Genomic DNA, 26,852 nt, shown 5'->3' on the forward strand with positions numbered 1-26,852 from the left:
TAAGGATGTGGGGAATAGGAGAGATAGGAACATATAAAAGGAAATTGCATGTACCCGTCCTCTGTTTTTATTTCATGTTTTCCACAAGGCCCATGAATGCAAAATGAAGTTATTTCTCCTAAGCTTCTTGCTGGTTTCTTGCTGTTGCCAAGCTGGGGCAATGAACCGGGAGTACTACATTGGCATTACAGAGACTGTCTGGAACTATGCACCTGGCAATGCCAACGCCATCTCTGGGCAGCTTTTTGCAGAAGAAGAGTAAGTAAAGCAGTTTCACTGGTTGAGTTTTATTTTACAACTTAGACACCAGGGCTGTACTGAAAACCTGGTGAAGGCAGTGAAATGACTCTTGTTGGTGTCAGTGGATTTTCTGTCAGATATATTAGGGAATTTTGATATTTTTCCTGGCTTGCTTGAGAATTGCATTCCAATGTTCTGCTAATTCAAAGCATTGGAATATGCAGTAGAGTGTGAATTTGTTATAATGAAATATTTACTAAGTAGAGATTAGGATAAGACCCTGAGGATCTAATGGTGTTTAATTTTGAATGTCTAAGGTGTTAGTGCTGAAGAGATTAGTTTTGTTTTTAAATACGGAATCTTGATGAATTTAAAACTTTCCCACCTGGCACAGGTTTCCTTTTTAGTCATTCATTGTTGTCAGGGATGGTTTTGACTGGGGCAGAAGCACAGCTAGGTACTTCCACCCACAGTGGAGGGGCTGGGCTGCTGGTTACAAGGCAAAGAGGGTCCTGTGCAGAGTGAGAGCAGTAAGAATGCTGGAGATATGGAGGGTGAGGAAGAGGGAAGTGCCCTGGAGATCTAAATAATCAATAAAGAAAACCCAGATATAAAAGGCATCAGAAAAATATATGAGAGAGAAAAACTGTTCTTTTCTTCTCTTTTTTTTCAGCGCCTTTAAAATTAAATAGGACTATATAAAAGAAAAAACAATGATGAGAGAAAACAGAAATTAGAAAAATCACAAAAAGGCAGTTCTTATTTAGTCTGCGGATGAGGGATTGCAAGATTTCCTGTGGCCTGTTTTCTTTAGTGACAGCTTCAGCCATAACCTGCCACTTGACTGGGTATGAGATGAAGCAGTCAGCTTTTTATTTTTTCAGCTCACAAACTTCATGAGCTGTAAGACAGGGATTCAGGAGGCTAGTAATTCTGATTGGGGGTGGAAACAGAGCATCGTGTCTGAGAATTTCAGAGCTGTGTTATAACACAACAAACCACTGTGTTCACTGCACTTTCACTGCTTTTCTCAGGTCTGTGGTGAACTCCAGCATGCTACACTAATTTCAGGTTTTCAGTGGTTGCATGGCTGCAATGGAGCCAGTCCCCTGTATTGCACTTTTCAATAACAGCTTCTCTGATTCCCCTTCTCTTCCTGGATGCTTTCTGAGGCTGTGCTTGTATGGAGATTGATGTTTATAGGGACAGGGAAAAGCACAGTGCAGATGGAATATTCTACAGCTAAATGGTAGCTGTTTAAATGGACCAAAAAGAGCCATCCCATACATGTTTAATTTAGGCTGCATCTCAAAAGCCTCATGCACTCAGAATTAGAGTAACTGAGCCTTTGCTCCCCAAGTGGAGCTTTGGACTGGCATTTTAATTACACTTCAGACTGCACTTGCCAAGGTACTTACAGTTCCTTCCTCATATGCTCAAACAATACTCCACCTCATAGAAAATGCTTTGCGTTTTGAGGAAGTACTAACTTTTTTCACCACAAGGCTTGCATGTAGCTGTGTACAGTGCTGCAGAGGCCTGGTCTTTATCTGAGTCTATTAATTAAAAACCACATGACAGATGCATTTGTGTATTTTCTTTACAGGCAGGCTGAGGTCTTTCTGAAAAGAGGACCACAGAGGATAGGAAGCACCTACAAAAAGGCTGTCTACGTTCAGTATACCAATCATTTATATGATGTGATAGTTGACAAACCTTCCTGGCTGGGTTTTTTAGGTCCTATAATTAAGGCAGAAATTGGAGATTCCATTACTATTCACTTGAAAAACTTTGCTTCCAGAAACTACACTCTGCATCCACATGGTGTAAGATACACAAAGGAAAATGAAGGTAAGCTTGATTCCATTCTGTGCCAGCATTTATCAAAAGTTAATCATTCCTCTGAGTGCAAGAGGTATTCTTCCATCAGAGAGAAGAATGGTCAAGTAAAAAGAGATTTCAATTAGGACGTGATCAATTTAAAATACGAGCTAAGTTTGACACTTTTTCAATAGTGAAATACATAGCCAAATGTGGAATTTGTGAAGTAGGCAATTTTAGATCAACATTTTACCCGAAATAAGAGTTTTCGTGTTTCAACCCAAATAAGGGTTAAAAAGTATATAAGAGATTCAGTTATGGAGGATTTAATAAAAATTTGATGCTGTGAGGAAGACATTGCTAATAGTAATAATGTACTGTTCCAAATTCTTAACACTAAATTTATGTATATGGTATACAAGATACACAAGAGTTTCTTAAAATGGAGTAACAGATACTGCTTAGTAATTAGTTTTCATTACAACTGGTATGTGCCTTGATAGAGACACACTCTGTCAGATCAGAACATTACACAGCAGTACATTTTTCGGAATTTTTTCCTGTTGCTCTCATTCCAGAAACACCTATATTCCTTCAGGGCATATGCAATTTTTTAGAACAGTTTCGAAGATCAATATTTAACAAATGTTTTTCAAATATTTGAATTGTTATGTTTTTACAAGAAGTACATAGTCGTCTCTGAATAAATTAAGGACTAACATTAATGGGCCATTAATCGAAGTACTCTTATGGACTTCAAAAGCAAATTAAAAGATTCCTAAAGAGAAAGAAAACATCTAACCATCGGATTTAAAAGTTGTGGTTTGTAACCTGTATTCAAATGTTTAGTTCATTTTACTGCAGCATGTAGTCAGCTTTCAGCATGGCAGGTGCTATCCTGACAGCTGCTGTGGATGTGTTGTGCTCATGCTGGCTGTGTGGAATCCTTCAGGTGCTTTTTATCCTGACACCACCAAAGATTTGCAGAAGCGAGATGATGCTGTGGAGCCTGGAGGCCAGTACACTTACACTTGGGATGTGACAGAAGATCAAGGTCCAGCTGAAGCAGATGCAGACTGCATAACCAGGGCTTACCACTCCCACATAGATGCTCCAAGAGATGTTGCCTCAGGGCTTGTTGGGCCTCTAATAATTTGCAGGAAAGGTAAACCATAAATTAATAAGCGAGCAAATAAATACATATGCAATGTGATTGATAATTATCATTGATAAATATCAGTGAAATAACTTCGTGGAAGGGAAGATTACAACTGATTTTGAAATAACTGCTTTTGGTCTTCTCAATCAGCTGCCTTCAATACTGTGAGAAGTAGTTTGATTTTGTGTATGAGAGTGAATATAATTTGCAGAATGCTTTATTCACAAATCTATATGAGTGAGATGAGCTATGCTAGCCATGTGAAAGGAATTGTAAGTACTAATATAAGAAAGAGGTTAACATGCAATATTTATTCTCTGTAATTTTATAGAATCTATCAAAAGGGATTTTTGTTTCCTAAGTGTATCTGCAAGTTTATGTATACAGTCATGCTCAAGGAAAGTGTCAAAACATTCAAACAGGGTCCAGCCCTACTGACACTAGAATTAAAACTGATCCCAAAAAATTTGTTACCAAAGATTTTGAATATACTGCTTTATTTTTCAGATACAATGACTAAGGACAGTGGTCAACACTTTGATGCTGAATTTATCCTTATGTTTTCTGTGGTGGATGAAAATCTCAGTTGGTATCTAGAGGACAATATCAGAACATACTGTTTTGAGCCTTCCAAAGTGGACAAAGATGATGAGGACTTCCAGGAAAGCAATAAAATGCACTGTGAGAGAATATTATATTAATGTTACTTGTCACTGATATTGTGAAGTAATATTTTTCTGTCTTGTCTCTTTTAAAGATAAATTGTAGATTTATTCTTTTAAAAATAAGGGCTTTTTCTTAGAGGATTAAGACAAATTATTAAAAAAAAAAAATTAAGTAAAAAATGATGGCAAGTATTGTACAATTAAACCTTTGGAGTTATGTAAAATTCTTAGAGGCCAAGAAGCTCTTTGCCAGTGTAATTTTCCCAGGCATTCTAAACAGAGTTGTATTATTTTGTTCTGTTTCTTAGTCTTGAACTCTGTACTATAATTTCACAGTTTAGAAAAACAGTTACTGTAAACAAATGAGATACCTCTAGCTCTGGCTTGTGTTCCAGAATCATGGCTATGTCAAGGAAGCATGTGTCTGATACTGGCAGTGATTTTCAAAGGTGTGGAGCTTTCTTTCAAAGCTCTTTCTATTTTGAAGAATAGAGCAATGGTTGTATGATACCTGCATTTGAAGAAAATATCCTATGGTCTGTGAAGTTAACTGTAATAAACAACATTTATTTTAGCAATCAATGGGTTCATGTATGGATACCTCCCAAACCTCACAATGTGTGTGGAAGATAAGATAAAATGGCATCTTTTTGGCATGGGTAATGAAGCTGATATCCATTCAGCCTACTTTCAAGGACAGACCTTAATAGAAAGGCATCATCGAGTTGACACCATCAGCCTCTTCCCAGCCACATTCATTGATGCTGTCATGGTACCAGGGAGCCTCGGGGAATGGATGCTCAGCTGCCAAGTCAATGACCATATTGAAGGTACAGTAAAGTTTCAGTGATCAGAATTGTTTTAGCTGGAGCTAAGAGCCTACTGAGTCACTTTTCCAGGGCTCTTGACCTGGTGATATACCAGGCAATATTCTCCTCTGGGTAACAAAACTCTCAGAGTCATTGAAATGCCTACAAGTGCATTAGATGGGTTTGAGCCTGTAGTCATGGGAATCAAGGGATTCTTTTCTCTGATCATCTTCAGCTGGCAGGAATTAGCACAGCTGCATTTTTGCTAGCCTCACCTCTAGGCAAGAAACTAGCATGATGTTTGCCTCCTGCTGGAGGTAACTAACAACAATTTTTTTTTGCCAACAAAGTTGGAGCTCATGCCATGTTTGACAAGGGGTACAGGACAGGCAGGCTAACCTGCCTGCTGACAAATACATGTTCTGGGAAGTGCATTCATGAATAAGCAGAGATGTTCTTTCCTCTTCCCTGCATTATCCGGTATTTTCAGTTTTAATAGCCATATTAAAGACTTAGAAGCTGATTCCATGTTTTTGAATGAGCTATTTCCCTGTAAGTGAGAGAAGTAATTTATCACAGAAGTGGGAAAAAACAGAAAACTGAAAATCATTCTCCAAGATTTGAAAACTCTGAAATAAAAAGAAGTGTGTAATCTACAGATTCAACTACACAGAGGTTCCAAGCTTTATCAGATCAAGCAGCATCCTGATATGGCTGAGGCATGCTGGCCAAGACTTAAATCCTACAAATTGGTCTGATTTATAGCTGTAAAAGGGTTCTCTTCACTATAGTATTTGTATCTCCAGCGAGAAGATTTGCTAATGCTTCCCTTAGGATGCAGACTTGCGACTTCCACAAGTAAGCTGTTGATTATATTTAGATTGAGGATGGTAAATCTGTTAACATCTCACTTTGGCTGGATTGCTCACTGACAGCACTGTGCCACTCCACCCTAATCTTCCCTGCTATGTCAGTGGCAGCTTCACAAGCAGAATGCCCTTTACCACACCTCTCTGCCATCTGTAGATACCACAGCTGTGTTTCTATATCCTAGCTCAGCTGGCATGCCTCCTTTTATAGCATTTATCTCCCACTTTATGATTTGCATATCCATTGGTGTGGGAATTGTCCAGGGAACAGAAGAGCTGTTGGATGCAGGGAAAGTCCCTAGGTTTCTCTATATTTTTTTCCCAGGTGGTATGCAGGCCCTTTTTAAAGTAGAAGATTGTAAGAAATCCACACCAGGTCACAAGGAGAGTACAAAGATAAGACAGTACTTCATTGCTGCTGAAGAGATAATCTGGAATTATGGCCCATCTGCAGTGAACCATTTTACAGGACAAGAATTAATCGTTGATAGGTAAATGCCTTTAATTAAATAATTTTTATTTTCCAAGAAAAATTGATTTAAGTATGCTAAATAAAGTAAGTCATATGGTACAACTGACTTTTAAGCAGAATTGTTCATTGTCCTCACCTGTGCTTAAATATTAGTGCTAGAAAAAATATTAGACCAAATTAGGTCAATAGTTTTTCCTTGCAATCATACCTTAAATTCTGATGCTATATTAGTAAATTCACTGGGATTAATTATTATGTCTTATGTAGGCTGTGACTCCTGATTATTCAAGACAGTTGATTATTCTGAGTTAGGGAGCAAAGAAGAGTTCATGACCATTGCCTCAGATGATGAAACTCATGCTAACAGATTCTCATCTAGGAAACAACTTGCATGAGATAGTTTTGCCCTTTGCACTGTGTTTGCATATTGAAGATCTGTATTCAATTCACTGAATACATTGATTCCTCAAGTTTTTCATCTCTAAGTTAAAGCATACTTACCTCTTCCATAAGCAACGAGGCACAGTTCATTGTTTGCATAGTTCTTGGAAAACACTGAAAGGTTCTTTCTTAGAGAGTAGAAGTGTACACTGCATCTTCTCACTTTGTATATAGATTTTACATATTCTTGGTGCTTGTATCTGCTCCTGTTGAATTTTTATAACTTCTAATTAGAAGAAGAGTAAACTCAAGGTTATGAAATTTTGACTAGAAATCATTGTTAATCAGTCTCCTAAGCATACTGGCTTTTTAAGGGCAGCACAGGACAGTGGCTTTTTCTTAATGAGAAGTTAGTAAAGGATAATGGATTCCTGCACATCTTCTACGGGACTGCATATAAGTGTATGACCATACCCTGAAAAGAAACCCAAAAGACAAACTCAGCATGTCATACCTCAGAAAACAGCGCTGAGGTCCGACTTACTTCATACACTTGAGCATTTTGACTTGAAGTGTTTGCATCTATTGTGATTTCTTTTACACAGCGAATCTCACATCTTTTTTGAACAAAGTGAGACAAGAATTGGTGGCTCTTACAAAAAAGCAGTTTACAAAGAATACACAGATGGCTCTTTCACTGAACATAAAAAAAGGCTTCCAGAGGAAGCACATCTTGGACTCTTAGGTAAGAGAGTCTACAATTTTTCCATGTCAAAGATTTATGAGAGTAAAGAGTAATTTCCGCTGGTTAGTGAGCAGTGCCCCCACCTCCAAGGAGAAGCCCTTAGCTCTCCCTGCCTCCAGCAGTTGCTGGAGTTGCCCCCACGGTGTAAAGAAGCTCTTGAACTCAACACTGTCATGGTACCCAGCTTCCCTGTAGGAGCATGGCATGGCCTCCCAAGGTCAGGCTCTTAGTTACAAGTTTAGGCAGCTCTAGTCCTATTGATAACGTTGCTGCTCCTGGAGTGGGCTGGTGCTAATGTCTATAAATCCTTTTCCAAAAGGGGAAATTGTCCTGAAAGTCACTGGGCCTCCATGTGAACTGGGATTTGTTGCTGCTGGGCTGTTGTGTGATTCAGGCCAAGGACCTGGTCTGAGGCCACACCAGCCCAGGGGCTTTCCTCGTGCAAGGGAAAAAGCAGCCAGCCACCGAACGCCGTAAGTTCGTGCTGGCCTGTACACCATTTACTGGAAATATCCTGTACTTAGAGCATGCACCCTTCTGCAGGACCCGTGATCAAGGCTGAGGTGGGCGAGCGCGTCCGGGTGGCGTTCCGGAACAAGGCCGGCCGCCCGTTCAGCGTGCAGCCGCACGGAGTTCGCTTCCGCAGCGGCCGAGGTGAGCCCTGAGCTGCTGCCCGCGGGGACGGGAGACACGAAACAAAGCTGCCCTTGCCTTCATTCCCCGTGCTGATTCCATGGCAGGTACCGAATCGCCAGCCTCCCGCGTGAGTCCCGGCACCACGTTCACCTATGAATGGGATGTGCCAGAAGATGTGGGTCCCACAGAGCAAGACCCAGACTGTTTAACCTGGCTTTATTACTCAGCTGTGGATGCAGTCAGAGACACCAGTTCTGGCCTTGTGGGTCCTCTCCTAGTGTGCAGGAAAGGAGCTCTGCTCCCTTCTGGGAAACAGGTCAGTCAAAGAAGAAAAATGGAAACATTTGCATCATCACAGCTGAACCTGCTTTCTCCTCCCAGACTGCACCACCGCCTCTCCACATCATAGTTTCACCCGTGTCCTAAGGGGAATAAACAACATGAAGAAAGGGGGGTTGGTTTTCAGTCTGACTCCAGATAGACTGCCACTGCAATGTGAAAACATCATTGTCACGAACCGCTGCTGGCATTTAAGTATCAGCTATGATGAAAATCTCTAGGAAAATGTAGAGATTTAAAAAAACCAAATGCAAACTCACTTCCAGAGGTGTTCTCTGCTGGTAGAAAGAGCATTAGCAGTAGATACTTAGTTACCAGATACAGCAACTACCGAGCTTTGAGATTATCACAGTGAAGTATCAATACATGCATTTACTCTGTTTTGTGACTTGTACTCATAAATTATTATGAACATTGGATTTTTTCACCCCTGTCATTTTCTGTTCACTCATTTCTATTTTCTCTTCTACTATTTCTTCTCAACAGAAAAATGTGAACATGGAGTTTTTTCTACTTGCCACAGTATTTGATGAGAATCTGAGCTGGTATTTGGATGATAATATTTTGATGTTTACACTAAGTCCTGATAAAATTGACAAAGATGATGAAGACTTCCGAGAGTCTAACAAAATGCACTGTAAGAAAATTATTTGGTAGCTAAATATTAATTTCTACAATAAGCTCTTTACTTTCATGGTTTCATGTTTGAGGCAGGAAAGCTGTAGAGTGCAGAGACATTTAATTCCTTTTCACTGGGAAAAAAACCCAAAACATTTCAGTGCAATTCAGTTTCAACTAAATGTGGTAGCTCAAAATATAATGCCAGCTGTTCAGTGTCTTGCAGGGCAGTTGAGGATTTAGCATAGTTATGTACCACTTTGAGCAGATAGAAGGAGGAATTAGATCTTTAGCCTGTGTGCAACCACTCTGAGTGCAACCAGGCAGCAAGGCAAAGCTGACCTATGCTTTGCACATGATGTAGCTGAAAGGAGGTTTTTTACAAAGTTACAGAGAACTTGAGGTTGGACAGGACCTCTGGAGATCACCTGGCCCAACTGCTTGCCCAAGTAGGGCCAGCCAGAGCCACTTGCCCAAGACCAGTCCTGATGACTTCCAATTACCTTCGAGGACAGAGACTCCAGCGTGTCTCCGGGCAGCCTCTGCCAGTACTTGGTCAGCCTCACAGTAGCTGTGTTTCCTGATGGGAACCTCCTGTGTGTCAGCTGGAGTCTGCTAGTGTCAGTTGGGCTTCTGTCCCTGTCACTGGGGACAGCCTGGCCACGTCCCCTTGGCACTGTCCCTGAAGACGTTTGTACAGGTGGGTGAGATCCCCCAAGGTGTCCCTTCTTCAGGCTGAAGGGTCATCACAGCTCCCTCAGCTTTTCCTCCTAGGAGAGATGCTTCCTTGTCCCTTCATCATCCTTGTGACTCTTTGTTGCCCTCTCTCCAGCATGTTCCTGATTTCCGTGCTGGGGAGCCCAGAACAGCCCTGCAGGTGTGGCCTCAGCAGTGCTGAGCAGAGGGCAGGGATCCCTTGACCTGCCAGCTGGACTTTGCTTCAGAATGGCTCTTTGCTTCTTTAGTAGGGCAGAACTGAGTTTCACACTGATTGTGTTTTAGTACTGCAGAAATGTTTTTCAAGTTTCACGTGAAAAAGATGTTTTTACCCTCAGGCTCTGCCAGTAAGTCCTAATCTTCCAGCATATGTTTGTGCATTTTGAAAAATTTTCCCCTCAAGGCCATTCCTGTTTACAGACTCTTGGTGCTGAGCATTCAGTGGTACCCGAGATGACCAGGATTTGAAAGTTTTGTAAAGGAATATCTAGGAATTAGTTTGAGTTAGTAACTCAAACTAAAAAACCCTTCCAATTGCCTCCACTATGTGGCTGGAGTGTATTGCAGGGTATAAAAAGGGATCCTTTATGTATCCTATATACGTGACAAGTAGAAAGCAGGGAAACTTCCAGCTGGCCAAGGCAACAATATGTGCTGTAGACACTGAAAAAGGGAAACAGTTAGAAATTATTTTTAAACACTGGCGCTTGAAAGTTGTTTTGCTTGAATTGATTCTTTAGTTTTGTTGATGTGATAAAGTATTTTATTCTTGATATTTCTGTCAGTCTAAGGCATGACATTACATCTGAAGTGTTTACTAATTAATCTCTAGTGCAGAATTAAGTAATATATTAATCAAGGTAGATTTTGCTTTCTCAAATCTCCTACAGCCATTAATGGTTATATGTATGGAAATCAGCCTGGTCTTGAGATGTGTAAAGGAAGTGTTGTTTCCTGGCATTTGATGGGCTTGGGTTCAGAAGTTGATGTCCATGGGATATACTTCTCAGAAAACACATTTGTAACTAAAGGAACAAGAAGGGATACAGCAAATCTGTTTCCACACACAGTTCTTACAGCTGTTATGAAGCCAGATTCTGAAGGTAAATGTCTTATTTTAAAATCCTGTTACTAATGCAGAAACTGTTACCTATGAATGTTTGGTGCATAGACACCAGCTTTAAGTAGCTGATACACTAAAACTGATTACAGCTGTTTGAACGGCAGCAAACTGTAAGGACGTGTTCTTAATGCTTGGTTTTTCTAGCTCCTCTGTATGCTGAATTTTATTCCTACAAGTAGCCATACTGCACAAAGATTTTGGGCCTTATATGAGCAATAACCTGTGTCTCAGTCTTCTCAAGTCTTTGTTTCTTATATGACCCCCTAGGAGTTTTTGAAGTGTCCTGCTTGACAACAGACCACTACACTGGGGGCATGAAACAGAACTACAAAGTGAAAAAATGCCACGGGTGGAATGCAGATTTATCTGTGTATTTGCATGAGAAGATTTACTATATTGCTGCAGTGGAAGTTGAATGGGACTATTCTCCTAACAGGACATGGGAATTTGAGCGGCATCAATACAATGAGGAAAGGTACTTTGGAATATACACAGGGGGAAAAAATGGGAAAAAAGCAAAGGATCAACTCACTTCTTCTCTGAACATTTTCCTCTTCCAGACATTTCTAGACACACTTCCTTTTCACTTATCTTTTTTGGGCTCACTTGAATTTGTCCTTCTCAGCAGTGCTGCCATGTAACAATGTTTGAGAAATAGTCCAGCACAGATCTGCTGTGGGACAGGTGTAGATTTTAATGGATTCTGGATCATGCACGTGCATTTATTATTTACTGATGTTGGCAGTCCTTGATGTGGAAAGCTTAAATTGTTAATTGTCATTATGATGACTATGATGACTATGTCCTGATAAACAAGGTCTTTGTCTCATGGTTATTTGTAGTCTGAGTAAGGTTCCTTTTGACTCCTCTGTTTCATGAGTTTACACAAGATACGTCCATGATTGAATCCACTTACCATTAAGCTTATTGTCTTGGTGTTCTATTTCCAGTATTTGAATCTCACTGAGAGAAAACTGACTGGATCAAATAATTCATGCCAATTAGCAGAAAAGGCTAAATAAGAATGATGAATTTCTCTGTTTCACCTGAATGACTTGAGTAGCCGATTGTAACTGTATTTTGTTATTAACTTAAATCGTATTTTCTTCTTTTTCCTCAGTTTGATAGTACATTTCCTTGTCCTGTATACCAGTGGACTCTGATCTATTTCTAGGCACAAGTAATACGGACTATGCTGTTTCCAGACTTTTTCCCCCCATAATGTGTCCAGCCCTCACGATCTCAGCAGAGAATCCCTGCCATTTAATGTCAGCAAGGCACCTAAGCTTTACAAGTTTTAGGCTTCATTTCAGATGTACACAAGCTGCCAAAGGCTCTATTTTTCACTATGCGAGTTGCAGTGTGTTTTCTTGCAATTTGAAGCATTTGCCAGGCCAAGCACTCAGAGTTTTTTCAAGTACCATACAGACTTGATCTATTTATAGTGGGTTTTTTAACCTTCTAAAGAGGAACCTTCCATCTTAACAAGAATGTTTTCATGTTGAAGATACTAGCAGTTTATGAGATGATTACTTTTTCACTGAGCCGGATTCTTGCTTGATAGTTAACTGACATACCTGCAAAAGATACTCTAAAACACACAAAGGAATGCATTTCTTTCTTCTTTTGGCAGCCCTGGAAATCCATTTTTAAATAAAAATGACAAATTCATTGGCTCAAAGTACAAAAAGGTAGTATATCGTGAATACACTGATCAGACGTTCAGTACTCTCAAAAACAGAGCAAAGGAGGAGCAGCACCTGGAAATTCAAGGTAAAGTCATCATGTTCAGTTTCGAAAATGCAAAAAATGCAGTGACACAAATCAAAAGATACTATTTTAATAATATTGAGTACAATTCTACCCACAAAAATTGCCTCAATCTAAGTGGAAAACCTACTTGAAATTGCTACTTTTATTGACATGCTTTCCCCGCAAGATAACACTGCTTGCTCTACAAGGGGAAAAAAAAGCCTTTTGGCTTGCTGCCTGATCAGAGGTCACTTCTACCTAAGTCAGCATAAAACTGGGCAGCAACATCCAAACTGACTTCAGGTACACCGTAGATGCTCAGAACTTGAGACACAGAGGCCCAAATTTAACATCTCAAGTTGCCATGTCACACTGAACATTTTCTTTACAGTTCTCAGCTTAATTGTAAGCCAACGTTGTGAATTTGAACACAACAAGCTGGATCTATGTCTGCTCTGATGTTTTGTAAAACCAAGTTAATTTTTCTTTTCATTCCAACAGGACCACTTCTTGTGTCAAATACTGGAGATAAAATTAAAATAGTTTTTAAGAACTTGGCATCAAGACCTTATTCTATCCATGCCCATGGGGTGAAAACAGACAGTTCTGTTGTTGCTGTAACTAACCCAGGTATCTAACCACCCTTTTTTATTTCCAGCAGGTAACATTAAGACCTCTGGTAAGTTTTAGCAAGCTTCCATATAGCAGGAAAGACATAATTTTTGTTTGTCTCACCTCAAGTTCTTAAATTTTTGATGCTGATTATGACAAATATTTCTATAGTTCAAATGCCCCTGCTAATTATTGCTATGTATCCTAGTCTTTGACTGATCAGTAATTTTTTGACACAATGTGGCTGCACCTTTCATAAAAGCAAACAGATTTGGCTCCATGGGGAAATCATAGCTTATGCTATTACTTCTCAAGTTCCTCTGTGATCTTTACAAAAGATACAATTGACTTCATTAAGTATGGTGAACTGGACAGTGCAGACACTCATATACACACAAAACCATGGCCAAGTAGAATCAGGGATATGCAGAAGGGGCCATCAGCTAGCTAGTGCAGTAAATGGGAATGGGAACTTCAAGAAAAATACAAGCTGTAAATGGAGATAATATCTGCTTCAGGATGACCTCCTGTAGGTCAGCACACTTGAAAACTTCAAAAATTAATTGATACTTATTTAATTCAGGTGAAACAAAAATGTATGTTTGGAAAATCCCAGAGAGATCTAGTCCTGAGAGAGGAGATTCACATTGTATTGCATGGGCATACCATTCAACAGTGGACATTGTTAAGGTACATTATTGATACCACTTTTGTTCATGTCTCCAACAGAAGTATAGCCAAAAAAGATGAGTTTGAAACTTCTTCTGCTTTCTCTGCCAAGTTATTTTCCCTATTACCATACCTCTGAATTTAAATGCTTCTTGAAGGCAAATTGCAAAAAAGTCAGGGTAGAAATTCAACGATACAGACATTCCTGGTTTTGCTTCCTGGTTGTCCTGCTGTTGGTATAAATCATCTCACATTCCCTTCTTAAATCTAACACTTTATAGCTTGCTTAATATCTAATCAGTCATTTGTGGGAAAACTAAAATGCAACTGTGAAACACAACTCTGCCATTTTCTACCAATCATGAATTAGCTTAACACAGTATTTTTAATGGAAATGAATGCATTTTTGCCCTTCTCTCAACAAATAGAAATGAAGTGTCAAGAAGTATATTTTATATGGAAATCAAGCTCAAAATTATAAAAATAGTTTGAAAAAAGAGCAATAAATTAATATGGAATACATGTTTATTTATAGCAAGAGATGAAAATGAAGCAGTCTTCATTGAACTTGATTCCTGTGTAGCATGTAACAGTGGTGAAATAATTTCATTTGACACTGGCTACCCTTATTCCCAGGTATTGACAGATGTGAAGATAGTAGAAGGATTAATGTATGTCATTAAAAATACTTCTGCTTAGTTACATTTTGCAATTATGTGGGTTTTCATTTGTCATTTCAGGACACTTACAGTGGATTAATAGGCACACTCGTTGTGTGTCATAGACATTACCTGCCATCATTTCCTACTAAAAATAAAGTTCAATTTGCTCTTCTCTTCATGGTTTTTGATGAAAATGAGTCATGGTACTTGGATGAAAACATTAAAACATATTCTACCAACCCACACCTTGTTGACAAAGAGGATGAAGAATTCCTTGAAAGTAATAAAATGCATGGTATGTTTCCCAATTTAGTTCTTAGAGTTCTGCGAATTCTATAAAATCATATATTTGAAAGCACTGCATATAAATTCAACTTTCTCAGCCCCCTGAATTTCCAGTTCCAGGACAGAAGGCCTGAAAAACATTACTCAAACTTTTTGAAAAGACTGCTAATGCCAGTGAATGACTTTTTATTTCACAAGTTAAAAAGCCCTTAACAACAAAACAACAAAACCCCCTAGTATAGTCCCATGTTGAAGTTTTGAGTAGAGAAAGAATGAAAATGAAATTTGAAGTTCTGATTAAAAGTCAGTAAATAACTGTTTTGGATATGTTGGAAAGGCTACGTGCATCCTGAAAGCGTGTCTTTTACAAGCTAACTCTTTTATGAGGTTCTACAGCTCTTTAAAAACTGCAATAATAGCAATGGTGTACAGCAAATAAATTTTCTTTATTTTGTCTTTCTTTCTAGTTTAATGTGGAATATAAACACAACCATTCATAATGTACTGCCCAAAGCCATTACTTTTGTCTGACATTGGCTTTCAGGTCTTTCATTTTGTATTGTATTAGAGATCAACAATACACATTATCTTATTTCTTTTCTCTGTCTTATTTTCCTTCTTTTTAGCCATTAATGGAAAGGTGTTTGGAAATTTGCATGGTCTGACTATGCATGTTGGAGATAATGTCAGCTGGTATCTGATGGGAATGGGCAATGAGATAGACATTCACACAGCACACTTCCATGGCCACAGCTTTGAATACAAGGTATCAGGTCTTTTTCACTTAGTTCCTGCTGTGTTAAGAATGAGAGGTAAGTCAAAACCCAAGGTCTGTTATCTATGGTGAAAAGCCATATTACAATATTAGGCAGGGCTTGTACTTTGACCATAAGGGTTTTATGCCTCAAAGATACAAGAGCCACAGCATATCTGCCAGTAACATTTGCTCACTAGGGACCTCAGAAGTTACTTCAAAAAGGTAGTTGTGAATTTTTCATGGCTATGGTAAGACAAAAGCTATAGTTTTCCCTCATTTCCACTTAGTTGCTCGTTTATTAAACTCTGGAGCATGAGGTGGATGTGTAAAGTGATGCTTCAGTAGAAACGACACACAGAAAGGGTGCTCAACACAGCTTCACTGTTGCTTCTTTTCGCTTGCAGCAAACAGGGGTTTACCGGGCAGATGTCTTTGATCTGTTCCCTGGGACATCTCAAACTGTGGAAATGACCCCAGAGAACCCAGGAACGTGGCTGTTACACTGTCATGTCACTGACCACATCCACGCAGGCATGGAAGCGACCTACACTGTGCTGCCAAAGGAAGGTAAGAGCCATCTAGCTTAGGAAAGTTTGTCACGTTTGAAGCTGCACAATGGGGCTCACAGACAGGCACCCAGCAACATTCCATGCCTAGAAGCCAAGACATTGCAGGCCACCTGGTCATACTTCTGTCAGTGCTGCTCAGGAAAATGAAGTAGCTAAAGGACTGGATGACAACTTCAGCTTACCATCCATGAAATCTAAGTGACAGATTTCTTAATTTAAAAAGAATTTTTCATCAGACAGAGTATTTCTGTACCCAAAAAGTGCCAGTAGTATCAGATTTCATCTCAATCTTTGTTCAAAACAAGTACAGCTGATAAATACAGCTGAATTAATCATCCTCATACAGCTGAAGTACCAAAAAATTGAAACAGTGTTTACTTTCTCAAGGGCATGTTGTAGCTTTACGGACACTATAACCTTGCTTTAGCAGTATTCCCAGTGAAAAATCTTGAATTTTGAAGAATTTCAGAAGTTCTTGTTTCTAAAAAGTTAATACAATTTTAAAAACAACATTTTCCAGTACTCGAAAGACAGAGCATAACAGGTATTGACAGAAACAGAACAGTTCAAAATATGTGATGTATGAATAATAATAATAATAATAATAATAATAATAATAATAATAATAATAATAATAATAATAATAATAATAATAATAATTCAAAATATGTGATGTATGTATATATTATAATACAATTATATGTTTTACATTTATAGCTATACTAAAAATACAGAATGCAATGTTAAACTAAAATCTAATTCTATTTGATAAACCACTGGAATGTGAAACACAACTTAATTCTATTTTATAAACACGAAAACTGATTTACAGAGTGTGTTGCACCAGACCTCCAGACGATAACAAGCCTAATTTAAGAATACATGTAAAGCCATGTAAAAACAGACTTTCAACTTGGATCAGCAGTATGTCAGATTTTTTTATTATTAGCTCTCTAGACTGCACTAAAATATACACTTCAGTGCATCTTAAACTTGTTTTTAAATCTAACTCACTACGTCCAGAAGGCACTTGGATCCTCTGTGCTCCTTCTGGACTCTGCTGGCTACATGCACAGACTATTCTCTTGATGAAATGCAACAAAAAGCTGCTTTCCCCCTTCTAGACAAACTGTCTCTGTTCCCAAGACTATTCAATCAATTCAAGTGTAAAGGCATGCCAGGCACTCAAGAATGATGAAAGCATTTTAACACAGTGATCATCCAAGGTCTTAATTTCCTGGAAAATACTCTCTTCTGGACCACTCATCTCTATACGTTTGGAAGGTTTCACACAGTGGCCATGTCTAAGAAAAGAACCACAGACTAAGACAGCTGAATGGATGTAACAGCTTATAAATACATGTTTCTATAAAAGAAAATAGTACCTTGCAAGTGAAACATTCTAGGTGATGGCTAATGCATGTTATTTAGCAGCTGAGGAACATGGAAGAGCTAATGAAATGTACTATTTTTTAAAGTTTGCAAGTAACTCGGAGTAACAGCAAAATTTGGGGTATGGGTCACCATACTGTCACATTTTACTTGACAGGTATGTCTGTAGTAACTGCTCAGAAAACAGGAATTTGATTATCACTTTATCCATAGGTTGACACTGAAAAGATACACAGTATTGTATAACTGAGCAGTTTAAAAAATACTTCTATTATTTCTGTTGAGTTAATTTACAATTTTATTCAGTATTTAAGTAGTATTTAAATAATATTTTATCCAGTGCATTTAAAAGATTTGTTTTTCTGTTATGAAAATAATTCCAAGGCAAAATTAGGCTGAAATAAGCCTGATGAAATGCAGACAGTGAAGGCCAAAATTTGGTGACTATGGTACTGAAGAGCTTAGTTCTGACAACTCTTAAGTAACTGCTGCAGTGGAATCATTTTGCTGTTGCAGCCCTTGGCAAAGGAAAAAGAAAGTGTTTCCTGACATATGGAAGCAGCAGCACTAAAGCATGGCTGATGCTAGTCAAAAATGAAGACAGTAAGAGTGATATGGTTGTGTTTCAATAACCCAACAACTCACGTTAGATCTGTGGCAAATGAAAGATGTATGGGACTGGCAGGGAAAGCAAGATACCTGTACCAATGAAATTGCTTCTCTGTAACAAGCCTAAATCACTTTGGTCTTTTTTAAAGATTATACCCAAACTGGCATAATACCTACCAGAGTAAATGAGATCATTCATTTTACCTGTAGCAGGAATGCTATGAGAGTAAGTTAAACTACTTTTGATTTATCTTTTTTTTTTGTTAATGTTTTTTAGATGATATACAGATGATGTCTTCTGACTGACTTCTACAAGTTTAAATAACATTGCAACTCCAGTGAAAATATTTTTATAGAGTCAACGTCAGCTCATGAGGCCTTTAGACAGTTTAGATGGTGATGGGATCATGGGAGTCATTGTATTTTTGGTAATTGTCAAAAACCCCAAACTACATTCATTAAAAAGTTACAAACATTGTGACAGCTTATTATGACTGAATTCCAGCTCTGAAGACAGATAAACACCAATACACACATGCATAAGCACCTGAGATGCTTACCAAAAACCCTAGAAGAAATAAGTTTTCAGCTGGATTTGTAGCCTAGTGCTACTTCAAATACTGCCTACTGACTGATGTGACAGAAGAAAGAAAACAAAGACCAGCAAGACCACAGTCTGCATCTTCCACTTCTGCTTCACTCAGATTAACAGCCTTTCTCGCAAATTGCTAAATTAAAACTTTTTCAGTACAACACTTGCCTGGGTATGTAACTAAGATGACAGAGCAGGGGTCTGATTTTCCAAGCTAGAATTCAAGGAAATATCTGTGTTGCAATATCAAGTCAGTTGGGCCCAATTCCACTTGGAAGAGTAAGGGACTCACTTTTTACCTGTACAGTTAGACACATGCCTGAACCTCCCTAGGTCAGTGATCCAACTAACAAAGATTAAAGACTTTCTACTTTATTTTCAGTGAACACTGTATGTTCAGTTGTAGAGTCTGTAGAGTCTGCATTTCATAGCTGCTTTGGCACCAGAATTAGCTTCAAAAGAGATGCTTTTCCTCAGGAAACAGCTTTCCTTCAGTAGCTGATGTAAGATGTATGTGAAGGGAGTCCCACAGTACCTTATGAGGAGTTCTACTGCTTGTTTCATTTACTTTTTTATTGCAGCACATTCTTTGTAGCTGAGTAGATAGAAGATCCACAGGTCATTGTCTTAGGTCAGCAGCCTCCTCTGGCTGCAGTGAAGAAGATGTGGCAGAAAAAATGCTGCAGTTCCATCCTCTGGTAGAAGACTGAGGAAATCCCTTAGCTCCACTTCCATTGCAACAATTGATAAAGTTTCTGCTCAGAGCAGGGTAAAAAATATTGTTTAGGTATTTTGAGTTTAGAACAAAGAAAAAACCCCAAATCATTAACAATGTAATTATTAATTCAAGTCATTAAATAATTTAAATAATTTAAATAATTATTTAAATATTGCAACTGGAATGACATAGCCATTTGGGTACAAACACAACTATGGGAAATCTAAAAAGTAAACTGAAATAATGACTTCAATCAAAACCATACCTGTGTCTTGGCCCATCAGGTCTACACATGGCACTAACACTAATGAAGTCTGATCTAATGTTTCACATGTTCTGTATGAAATGCAAAGCAAGCCCTAGAAATCTTATTAGTACCCTAACTCAACACTATCTGTAAAACTGGATGCTTTGCAAGAAGCTTCTCAGACCCAGATGTGTAATGTTATGTTCTTAAGGAATTACAGCACAGTTACTGCATGAAAATAAATCCAAAGAAAAACTGCTGACACCAGAAACAAGAACTTTATGATAGAGCATGGTAGCCTGTGCTGCACAGTGCAACTCCACAATGCTGTTCTTTTCAGGCATTCCAATGGCATACTTTTAACAATATATGCTCTATCTAATATTCCTAATTTGTCAAAACAATCACACTGGCCCCTCACAATAAACAATATTATTAACTTCTTACAAACACATAGCGATAGGACTACAGAATTATTAGGGTGGATTTCTCTACTTCTAGTATTAGCACACTGGTTTTTTCAGCCTATAATCTAATCATCAATGTACACTTAAGCCTCTCCTGCTGTGTTATCAATAGCAGTCTATTACCTAAGAACCATATAGTCATTTAGCCTAGAAAAAACCCAAGCACAATTAGTTCTGTTTAGTAGGTTTTTAAATGGTGTTAATTTTAATTAATGGTGTTAATTTTTTAACTAATTCCTGACCTATACAGAAAGAGCATTATTACAACAATTTACCTGTTTTCCATACAAAATGAATGCCACGATCTTTATGAGGCTACACTGCCTATGTTGCAGAATTCTGTGCTAATGACCAGAGAGGCTGCTAAATTGCATTAGATTTAACTGAAGAAAAAGACCCCCTTTTTTCCAAATTATCATATCAGTAGTCCTTAGTCCAAACAGTTATTAAGAATGTTAGCTGATGTACAAAGCCTTCTGGAGTTGAGTTACAATCAACTGATTTACCTTTGAGTGATGAAATAAGAACAGGGCAGTCATTTCCAGTAAGTCTAGTTCTCTTGCAAAGTTCAGGAAGCAGCTTGTTCCACCACAGAGCCTAATCCACAAAACCCCATAGCAAAAGTGTAAATCAACAAGGACTGCAATTAAGAGTATGAAAGACCTGCTAAAAATACCCTGAACTAAGCTCAGATGTGTACAAATACAGGTCAGTTATTATGAACTCAATAATTAGTTTATATCATGCTTTGAAATGCACTGATTTTGCATATGTTGTGTTTTTCAATCTTCAGTGCAAGTTTTTTCTGCTCAAAAATCTTTATGCAATGTTCCTCATACCTCTATAAAAAAAAGTTTAGAAGACAAAAAAGTCATATAATTAGCAATACCAACGCAGTCAGAGAATTTTTTTTTCTCTCAAAACAGCTCCATGGAAAGTGGTGAACATCATTGCTCTGTCTCCTGACCTGATCTGTCTCATTCCAAATACTGTAGTAGTAAACTGGGCTTTGTGTATACAATTTTGCAGATAAGAATGGTGAGAAGGAAAGGGATTTCTCTCCTCCTTTAAAACTTAGCTATTTTCTTTCACTCGTGTTTAGATTCAGTACTGCAACCTCACATTCTAATCTAATGTGGAAACAATCACAGAAACTATTTTCAGATGTGAATAAAAAGCTCAAATCTGGTTCTGAATAGAATTCTAGTACATCTGTCTGGTGGAAATCGCTTTTGCTGACTCTGGTCAGCAGAGCTGCATACAATTAATTAAGTCACTGTGCTGGGAAATGGAAATAAACTCCTGTATTCCTAGAACATTAGAATAAAATCAGTTCCAGCACTAAAAACTGTATAGAGGCCTAATGGGAAAATGGGACATAAGGACATAATCTTTCCACTAGTGTACTGGTAACATTCTGATTGCTAGGTCAGAAGACGTCACTAGAACACAGGAAGAACATATTTAAGTGCCATTTTATTTGAAGGACCACATTCTCTTATCAGTTAGCTTATTACTAAGACTTCACATTATAAACACTGACAAACAATTTAGAACACCGTCAGTTAGTGAGAAACTAGGTAGCTTTTCATTTACAGTAGAAAAAGAACATACAACTCTTTTCTGAGGCACTCTGCCATCTGAAAAGACTGCTTTAAGTTTACTATAATGAATAGAGTAAGTGGCAAAAGAAACTGGAGGAAAAAATATTCCATTACAATTACTGGGGACTGAGTTAAGGAATTAAAATGCCAAGGAAGAGGTTGAACACAAGCTAAGCAATTCACTTTGTCTGAAAGCTAGGCTATGTGATCCATCCAGAGTCCATATGTACAGCATTTCAGTTAGGGAAAAAACTCCAAATGATAGTGAATAACTGCATTGAAAGCAGCCCACCTGACTGTCACCTTTCAGCTCATGCTGAGCATAGAACACAAGTGCATCAGGACACCTTCTGAGAAGCTGGTCAATGGCTTCCTCATACTTGCCCAGACGGGTATTGCAGAGAACACGGATGGTGAGGCCGACTTTGTCAGCCTCTGTCAGGGGCTCCAAAACAGGCAGAGCTGAAGCTATATTGATTGACTGACTACATAAAAGAGACTGAAGATAAGAAGAAAAAGCATTATTTGGATTTAAGACAAAGGTTGCAAAAAAATGCTAACCATAACCTTAGAACAGAAGCTCTTACTTGTTGGAATAATCCTGAAATAATACTTCCTTTAATAAATATTGCTGAGAACTGAGAAAGCAAGTTTAGAGTAGATGCAAATGTAAATATTGTTATCAACAGAACTCTTCAGTAGTTTTTTCTTCCATAATTTCAGTCGACCTTTTATTTTGACTTGGATAACTTAGGGGGGGGAAGAAGGAAGAAAGTCTGCTGGAGAATGTTGTTCACACAAACATGAACATTTGCAGAATGATCTAAGATATAAAGCAGTAAGATGTAATACCTGCTTCATACCTGTAGTCTTGAGATGTCTTCATGGTACTCTTTGTCACATGAACATCCCACTGACATTATGGAAGATACCCATGGGACAATAAATCCAAAATGACTACAGGAATTTATCTATACAACACAGAATCAAGTTGCAATAAAAGAAACATTTCTATTAGTGAAAGTTCTGTATGAAACTCACTGCAAGTAAAGAAAATTTTAATCTCAAATAGCATAATTTAGAATGGTACCTATCCATTCTTTCCTGGTTCATGCAATTCAATAACAAATAAATGGGAAACTTCTATTTAGTTCTGTATTTCAGCTTTCCTGTTTATAATTCTTTAGAATTCATCATTCACACAGTTTTCTCATTTAGTTAGCTTTGTAAAATTGCAAATAATCCACCTGACAAGTTCTCATTGTTTAGTTTGAACCCTTATATCTATCCAGAGCTGAGATTCCTGTTGGAAATATATTTGCCAATGTCCCCAAGGAGCAGGACTGGCCAAAGACAGAAATACTAATTCGTAACTGCACACCACCTTATTTGATTTCAGTCTTGCTTCTTTTAAGAGATAAACTGTCTAGAATTAAAATATTAAGGATGATACTTGGATAGATTCTGGAGGAACACTGCAGCCTAAAACCTCCTCTGTGTGATTTACAACTTACTAGATCTTCTGTTGTTTTCAATGGCTTAGTATCAGGAAGTTGCTTTCTTGATATTCTCCTAACATACTGAGAAGTAACTCTCAATAGGAGCTCCTGAAGTATATCTTCCTTAGAGGACACTACAAGAAGAGCTTCCCAGAAATCCATCAGGAGCTGGGGAACAGTGTTTTCACTGCTATTACACAACATCTAAGAACAAAAACGATAGAAGACAGCAAGTTAGACTATGGTGATTATTAGTAGCAAAAGTTTGAAAAGACAGGAGAAACAGTTTTTCACTTTTACCAGAAGCAAAAATTTTATTCCTTTTTTTCCCTGTTCCTGATTCTATGTATTACACTGCTATGCAAAGTAAAAAGTCCATTAAATTATTTTAAGGTAATCAATTCTGACCAACAGATTTGATTTCTTCTTCAAGATTTACTCCACTGCCAGAAATGTCAGTACAACTATCAGCAAGTATTTACAGACTGCTAATGAGGAGGATTTTTACATATCCCAATAAACAAGTAGATGTCTTCAAAAGAAGTCTCTATAGTACATAATAAGACTGGCTGTGTAGCTCAGCTGGGTATCAGGGTAGGACCCACGAGGAAGATGTTTTAAGATCTGCTGTGCCAGCAAAAAGAATTTTTACTTGGTTTCCAAATAGTTTTGAAAAACAACTCTTGTTCTAATTAGAACTTTATGACTTGCTCTTTTTCATACAGGTCTTTCGCAGTAACAGATACAGTAAAGACTGCAACACATACACATTTTAACCCAAGTGTTGCTATTCATTGCAGATAAAAGAAAAAAGGTTTGTTTATTCCCAGTTGAAAGAAAGAAAACTTCAGGGACACTAGGAAAACTATTAGTATTTCTTCCTATAAATTGCAGACACACACTTTTCCTTCACTTATTTATACAGATCATCAGAACATTAGACACCTTCATATTTGAGCCTGATTCTTTAGAAGTATATTTTAATTCTAAAGAATTCTTTAAAAGAAGCTTATGGAATTAACTTATTTAAATTCTGTTACATTTCAGTGGCTTTAAGGAAGCACAATTGCTAGGAAGCCACTGAAAGCGCTCCGAGATCAGGGTATTTTCCATTCAAATGATAGAGTAAAAGCAAAGAACTTCATGGATTTTTTTTGTTTTGTTTAGTTTTACTTAAGCAGTATTTAGTTCAGAAGGTCCAGTTTCTGACTCTGTAACCATCTATCATGACTAGAATATCTCCAACCCTCATCTTGCTCTTTCTGAAGAAATGCTGAAACGTGAGTGAAGGAGCAACTGAGGCTGCTTTTCTTTCCCACAACAATGTCACTATGAAAAAAATAGAAGCAAAAACGTGATCACAGGCCAACCTTGAAAAAGGTATCTGCTTCTTCTAGTTCAATTTTACTGTTCTCATGTAAAGCCACGGTGGCAGCCACCAGTAAACCAGGCTGCATCTCCTTCAGGTGAACAGCAAACTCAGTCGGCGTAACAATTCCTTCCCTGCGCTGCTGCAGGAGTCGTGGCTGCCCAATGAAGCCACAAACCAGTGCTGTCTACAAACATAATTAGACATAAATCAGGTGAAGAACTCAATATCTAGATTATTCTACTCAGTAAACTCAGTATTTTCTCAGGCAGTGAAATTTAGATGGAAGTAGTCAGGGAAGAAAGTAAATTCCTTCTGCAATTCATAGAGTAGCTCTCCAGAGACAGAGATCCAAACCACGTTCTGGAGCAGCAACCCCTGAAAAACAGGCCTGATGTCTAAACACTGAAAGTAATATGCTGCTGAAAGATGGAGTTAGTGAACACATTAAATGGATTTCACGAAGAAATCCAAGACATTTGATATACAGAGTGGTTTGAAAAATCACTGGCTGACTTTTCAAGAGGCTACTTTGCTAAATTTCAGTAGACTACTTTCCTAAAGTGTGATTTTTATTTTGAAAATACCCCTGAAACAATGGTCAAAATATGCTACAGTTTGTGCAACAAGAAGCTGTTTTGAGTTATGTGAGTGCTTTTGAAGGGAAGTACAACAACATATTATTCCCATTTTAAAGACAATGGAAAAAATAATGCTTAAGTAAATTAAATTAATTACACAAGAAATATAAGGCAGACCAAGGGAAAAAATTCAGATTTGCTTTCTGAAAGTGGCTTTTTTTCTACTTTGAAATAAAATGCTTTTTTACAGGTGAAGTGCAATAGAACATATTTAATAGATCAGATTAGAAAGGAAGAAAATCCAACCAAAACCACTGAAGCCTAAGCCACCTTATTCTCAAAATAACATCCATGCAGTATATGTTTGCTCACAACATAGCAATTTCACTTGATCATGCTGCAAAAGCAGGTGGTGCTGAATATAATTTTTGAAACAGCTCCCACCTTGCAACTCAAAAACAGCTTACTTTAAAAACTGTGCAGGACTTCTTCCACCAAATCATGGTATCTAACTTTGAAACAGCTATCCATTTATTTTAAAAGTGTTTAGACTCCCAATATCCCACTATAAGAAGAACTCTGTTTCAAATTCTATTACCTTTGGATATTCCACAGTCTTGAACAAATTCAACAAGAAGTGATTTACAGATTGGCCTCATACATATGAACCTCTATGGCAGAGAGAGCTCCACTAACATTTTTGCCCCCAATTAGGAGGAATTCTTACTTTAACAGCTCTGAAGTAGGTTCTGATCTGGTCTTAATAAGAGTTATGTGCTTTGAATCCAGAGAATATGTGAAATTGCATACAGAAACTTCAGTCTGTGAGCACAATGGACAAATATTCTGTTCAAGAGCCATTTTATAATGGCTGTTTGCATATAGCTGGTGTTTTGATGGGCATATCACATATTAATTTCAGGTGGAGGGATGTAGAAATACTACTATACAATCCTCCCATGCAACAGAGGAGCACTGGTAGATGGGTTACCTCGCAGTAAAACAGCATCTAATTGATCAAGAATTAAGAGCTTCAAAACTTGCTAATTTTCTAAGTCTTTGCCAAGACAAGACTACCCTACGTGCAGGGCAAACTGTACAGTCCCATTGTATGTCAGCCCTCTGTTCTACTGTTGCTGTAGACATTCAGTGGAGCCTACAAAGCATATCAGGGGTAAGAGGAGTGATCAGAAATTTCTTTTACTGGAAAATGCAACTACAAGTCAAACTATTGACTTGGACTTTGTAAAGCATGAATAGCTCATGCTCTTGGCATACCTTACCTCCTTACAGGAGTCCATTTCATGTTCATACATTGTCAGGTCTCCCATTTTCAGAGCCAAGAAAGCCTTAGTAAGTGTCAGGACTACTGATGGCATCACCTTTTCTACTTTCTGAAGATACTTCACAGCTGTCAAAGGACATATGTTTCTCATGCTGGGACTGCAAAGGATATGAGGCAACTGCACGGGGTCCGTGTGATAGAATATCTGGAGAACTTTATTTCCTGATTCCTATTGAAATAAAAGGCATTTGACAGTTTAGACCTTTTCAGATATACATTCTTCTATAGCATATGAAAGTAGTGCAGTTCTGTTGTTTTGTTTTTTGTGGCTGGTTTGTTTGTACTCTTTTAAAACAGACAAGTTCAGCTTAGCTATCAAATCACTGTGCCTTTCCTGCCTCTCTCCTCCTACTGGTAAAAATAAAGGATTTCTATCTGGTAGTGATTCAACCCCTATTCCCGCATGCTAGGAGAACATCTACCATCAAAATGAACTGTTTTTAGCAATCTGTGCAATTTAGCAATGATCAAAGAAACTGTTTGTTTTGCTACAGAAATGAAGATGACATAAATTTGAGGCAGGGCTTTC

General features: G+C 38.0%; 2 protein-coding genes across 4 annotated transcripts in view; one reads left to right on the plus strand and one right to left on the minus strand.

Moving 5' to 3' along the window:
* Positions 1-18,379, plus strand: CP (ceruloplasmin). 2 transcript variants are annotated; one of them, XM_088171161.1, is made up of 19 exons: positions 1-258; positions 1,847-2,091; positions 3,014-3,226; positions 3,728-3,901; positions 4,461-4,715; positions 5,889-6,054; positions 7,022-7,161; positions 7,705-7,815; positions 7,902-8,113; positions 8,623-8,773; positions 10,362-10,574; positions 10,862-11,069; positions 12,228-12,367; positions 12,848-12,976; positions 13,542-13,648; positions 14,368-14,584; positions 15,201-15,340; positions 15,736-15,898; positions 18,179-18,379. In XM_088171161.1, the coding sequence occupies exons 1-19, from the start codon at positions 104-106 to the stop codon at positions 18,205-18,207; spliced, it is 3,168 nt and encodes a 1,055-aa protein (XP_088027287.1). In that variant the 5' UTR covers positions 1-103; the 3' UTR covers positions 18,208-18,379. The 2 variants fall into 2 exon arrangements, with proteins under 2 accessions (XP_088027287.1, XP_088027288.1); XM_088171162.1 differs by lacking the exon at positions 18,179-18,379 and adding an exon at positions 17,025-17,095.
* The window catches only part of HPS3 (HPS3 biogenesis of lysosomal organelles complex 2 subunit 1), a 23,909-nt gene continuing 11,191 nt past the window's right edge, over positions 14,135-26,852 (minus strand). Inside the window, exons 11-17 of one of the 2 annotated variants that reach the window (XM_014886122.2) lie at positions 26,262-26,492; positions 24,399-24,584; positions 23,044-23,232; positions 22,393-22,500; positions 21,822-22,028; positions 20,432-20,522; positions 14,135-19,248 (exon numbers count right to left, since the gene is read on the minus strand). In XM_014886122.2, coding sequence (XP_014741608.2) covers positions 19,121-19,248; positions 20,432-20,522; positions 21,822-22,028; positions 22,393-22,500; positions 23,044-23,232; positions 24,399-24,584; positions 26,262-26,492 — 1,140 coding nt within the window. In that variant the 3' untranslated portion in view covers positions 14,135-19,120. Of the gene's footprint in view, positions 19,249-20,431; positions 20,523-21,821; positions 22,029-22,381; positions 22,501-23,043; positions 23,233-24,398; positions 24,585-26,261; positions 26,493-26,852 lie in introns of those variants that run through there. The other variant, XM_088171164.1, reaches the window with a different exon arrangement.

The sequence above is a fragment of the Sturnus vulgaris genome, chromosome 10, assembly GCF_052056855.1.
Source record: "Sturnus vulgaris isolate bStuVul1 chromosome 10, bStuVul1.hap1, whole genome shotgun sequence".
In the NCBI taxonomy this organism is placed as follows: Eukaryota; Metazoa; Chordata; class Aves; order Passeriformes; family Sturnidae; genus Sturnus; species Sturnus vulgaris.

Coding starts and splice junctions, on each gene's coding strand:
- CP (XM_088171162.1), top strand. CDS start 104: ATGAAGTTATTTCTCCTAAGCTTCTTGCTGGTTTCTTGCTGTTGCCAA. Junction 2,092..3,013: donor ATACACAAAGGAAAATGAAG/GTAAGCTTGATT, acceptor GGAATCCTTCAG/GTGCTTTTTATCCTGACACC. Junction 3,902..4,460: donor GGAAAGCAATAAAATGCACT/GTGAGAGAATAT, acceptor CATTTATTTTAG/CAATCAATGGGTTCATGTAT.